General features: G+C 36.3%; 1 protein-coding gene across 2 annotated transcripts; it reads left to right on the top strand.

Moving 5' to 3' along the window:
• Positions 1–6: 6 nt before the first annotated feature.
• Positions 7–2,804, top strand: LOC110427814 (beta-1,4-N-acetylglucosaminyltransferase family protein). Of its 2 annotated transcripts, none has more exons than XM_021443426.1 (2): positions 7–306; positions 1,038–2,804. In XM_021443426.1, exons 1-2 carry the CDS (start codon positions 244–246, stop codon positions 2,133–2,135), a joined length of 1,161 nt encoding a protein of 386 aa, XP_021299101.1. In that variant the 5' UTR covers positions 7–243; the 3' UTR covers positions 2,136–2,804. The 2 variants fall into 2 exon arrangements, with proteins under 2 accessions (XP_021299101.1, XP_021299100.1); XM_021443425.1 differs by having other exon boundaries at positions 1,035–2,804.
• Positions 2,805–4,028: the final 1,224 nt, after the last annotated feature.

Raw genomic sequence — 4,028 nt, 5'->3', positions numbered from 1 at the left:
AAAAAAATATTTTTTGAGGATTATTGCGGAAAACTTTACTGGGTTTTCTGTTTGCTAGATTTTCTCTGCTTCAAAAATTTGGCCATTTTCTTTGGTGTTTTTTTTTGAGTGTTTTTGCGGTTGTGGAGGACTTTGATCTGAGAAAGTTGGGAGGCTTTTATATTCAGCATTTTTTTTTAAAAAAAATACAGTTTTGGTTTTCAGTGATTGGAAAGTGGTAATCTTTTTTGGGGTGGTTTAAACATGTCTGATGGGTACTATAATTCGAAGAAGACTGATGATATCTGTGAAGAAGTTTGTGGACAGGTAATTTTCTCTGCTTTCACTTCCCAAGTTTTTGTTTTTGCTTTTTTAAAAATAAAAAATTACTTCAATTTTTGGGTTTGGGTTAATGGGATTTTTTTTCTTGAAGTTCATCTTTGCTCTTTGTATTTTATAATTTTTTTTTTGGAAAAAAGTTTTCAGTTTGGTTTTGATTTCTGGATAGTTGGTTATTGTTTCAGATTAATGGCAAAGCGGGAAAATTCTTTTATGGAAGTTATATGCTTCAAATACAAATACAAAAAAAAAATAGTGAAGTTTTAGGGTCTTATATGAACTGTTGAAAAAGTATGAAGTTTGGTTATTTTTTCATTTTTTAAAAAATTTTTTTGTGCTTTTTCCCCTTTTGATATTTTTTTGGGTACTTAATTTTTGTTTTCATAAAGTGGTTGATTGGCAATGTATTTTGAAGGAATAGGAGAATTACTGGGTTTAGACATGGAACATGAGAGTGGAAATTTTTGAATGCTTTTCTGCATTGATGTCTCAGCCAAGAGTTTCATCAAAACCTTGAACTTATAGTATTTGGAGGTTTTAACATTTAAATTGAGTTTTGATATAGAGATAATGTTGTAAAGAAGGTATAATTGGTTGTATGTGGGAATATGATGTAATTCTTGTTTTTATCATCTTAAAATTTAGATTTTATTTCCTTATTTATAACTTGTGCTTAAGCTTGGTATCTTAGAAGGTTTTCATTCTTTAATCTGCAGCAGGCGTCCTGGGCAGCATTGACCATGTCTAGATTGCGGTGCATGTTGCGGGGATTCGATATCAAGACTTATATTTTCCTGCTTGTGGTTATCCCGGTATTCATCTTTGGCATATATTTGCATGGGCAGAAAATCACCTATTTCCTAAGACCAATATGGGAATCTCCTCCTAAGCCTTTCCATGAAATCCCTCACTATTATCATGAGAATGTGACAATGGAGACTCTCTGCAGCCTTCATGGGTGGAAAATTCGTGAGTCCCCTAGACGAGTCTTTGATGCAGTGTTGTTCAGCAACGAGATAGATATTCTCAAACTTCGTTGGAATGAATTGTATCCATACATAACGCAATTTGTGCTTCTTGAGTCCAACTCGACATTCACTGGCTTACCAAAACCATTGATTTTTGCTAGCAACAGACTGGAATTTAAATTTATTGAGCCTCGTTTGACATATGGGATGATTGGTGGGAGATTCAAGAAGGGAGAAAACCCTTTTGTTGAGGAGGCATACCAGAGAGTTGCTTTGGACCAGCTTATCAGAATAGCTGGTATAGAAGATGATGATTTATTGATTATGTCTGATGTGGATGAGATCCCTAGTGCACATACCATTAATCTATTGAGATGGTGTGATGGTGTACCACCTGTCATTCATCTTCAATTGAGAAACTATTTGTACTCTTTTGAGTATCATGTAGACAACAAGAGCTGGAGAGCCTCAGTCCACAGATATAAGACAGGAAAGACAAGATATGCTCATTATCGTCAAGCTGATGTCATTTTGTCAGATGCAGGGTGGCATTGTAGCTTTTGCTTTCGGCATATTCGTGAGTTTATATTCAAGATGAAAGCTTACAGCCATACTGATAGAGTGAGGTTCTCTCACTACTTGAACCCCAAGAGGATCCAGGATGTAATATGCAGAGGGGCTGACCTATTTGACATGATTCCTGAGGAATACACGTTCAAGGAGATCATTGGGAAGATGGGACCTATCCCTCACTCCTATTCAGCTGTCCATCTGCCTGCGTATTTGTTGAATAATGCGGAAGAATACAAATATCTTTTGCCTGGTAACTGCAAAAGAGAAAGTGGCTGAGTCGAGAAAATTGTGTGCTGTAAAAATCTCCAATTACAAGTTGTGCCTGCACCGGAAAGGGCTGCATTGGCCATTTGATGGCTATGGTGTAGCATTGATAAGTTACCTTTATCCAACAAAATCTAGGCATTATAGTGAAGCTGGGTAGAACTTGATGGGATCTATGACTGTGAGGGGAAACATTATATGTGTCCTCTTTTTGAAGTTGGTTTCTTCCGTTATGGAGGCATATCCAATTTCCCTATCCGAGAGCTTGTTGTGAGGGAAGTAGATGTTTTGGTTTGGAAAGCTTACATGCCACCTCCTGTTGGTCTGACATTTCCCCGAACTGCATGAATGAGTAGAATGAGATTTCCCAGATTTTTCCTTGATGGGAATTTTGTTTTTCTTGGACTAATTGATTCGTATATCTCCTCTTACAAAGTAGTACTGACATATGACAATAACTCGGTGATTTGTATCATTTGACTGCTCTTTGTTCTTCCATTGATCATAATGTTGAATGATTCATTTCCTACTGGATTACATTTTGTTACTTTTCTCAGGCAATGTTTCAATTTCTTCCAGCCTCTCAATTCCCTTTAGCTCCAAACTCTTTGTTGCTGTCTATTTCTGTATTTTCCTTTTTTGTAAATTTTCAACACGTTTAAGGTTGGCATAATGAGGAAACTTTTCAGAATAGGTCAACCCTTCTTCCTTTCATGGAATCATTTGGATTGTAATTCCCTAGCAAAGGCCATATAGTAATTGAAAAACGGATGTTATTCTCAATTTTTGTTTTTCTATAGATGAAATCTTTACAATTAACCTTAGTTTTTATAATTTGGGACTGACTTGACAAGGTCAAGGCACCTTTCAATCATTTTGATTCAGAATTTTTTTTTAGTAGATTGAGGTTGCTTCACCACATACTTCCCCACCAAAAGCCAAGTACTAGATAGAAAAGTGCGTAAAACCTTCTGATTCCCCGCTGAAAGTGCCTGTATTTGTAGACACTTGGATTTGTTTTTGTGGTTTGAGGACTGCTCATTGTCAGCCAGTGTTTATCTGGGGTTTGTTTCTTCTAAGGAAGTCAAATCCCAGAGCGGCTAGTTCCCCAGATACTGTTTCCCAAGGATGTTTAATTTGCTCATTTTTCTTTGTTGGCCGAACAACAGTTTTCTATATGACTTTGAGCAGCATTTTTCCAAAAAAATAAGACCTTGAACACAATGGATGGTGCAATTTGCTCTTTCTTTGCCTTTTCTGATGGATGAAAACTGAACAGAGGACATTTTTCTCTGTTCACAACTGTGTTGCCTTTAAAATCAAGCAAGTCCCTTGATGCCAAAAGTTCATTTCCATCATTGTTAAGCATTTTCATCTATAATCTTCTAAACAAGTAGTGCTTTGAAAAAGCTATTATTAATCCCATCAAGATTACAGTAATGGTTGTTGAACTCACAGGATTGGTTTTTTCCTCCATATTCCTAACCTCCAGAGAAACTGTTTCCCTACTTCTAAACTGTTCAAAAATATATATTTATATATTCAAAAGTGAAACAATTAGCCAAAACTTTTCAGCTGTCAGTAATGAAAATTTCAAACCACTTAACAAAGATTATGGCATGGGGTCAAAAAACTTGTTTCACCAATCCGCAGATTGCTTCTTCTGCTTTGGTTGTTTCAATGCATACGCCATGGCTGCATGACCTTGACCAGGTTCCGTCCACTTCAATGGATGAGGGAACCATGTAATGCAGTAACTAGGAAACTTCTTCTCCTCTTATCATTTGTTCGGTCATTTTCATCTGTACTTCTCATCTACCCTAACTCCTGCTTAAACTATATTATCAAAGAGTACTTAAACGTTTACATGCCCTTTTGCCCCGTTGACTAGTTGTTTAAAACAGA

Source organism: Theobroma umbraticum, unplaced genomic scaffold, assembly GCF_002168275.2.
Source record: "Theobroma umbraticum cultivar Fairchild unplaced genomic scaffold, ASM216827v3 scaffold_239.0, whole genome shotgun sequence".
NCBI classification, from domain to species: domain Eukaryota; kingdom Viridiplantae; phylum Streptophyta; class Magnoliopsida; order Malvales; family Malvaceae; genus Theobroma; species Theobroma umbraticum.
This window is presented reverse-complemented; position numbering and strand designations above follow the sequence as displayed.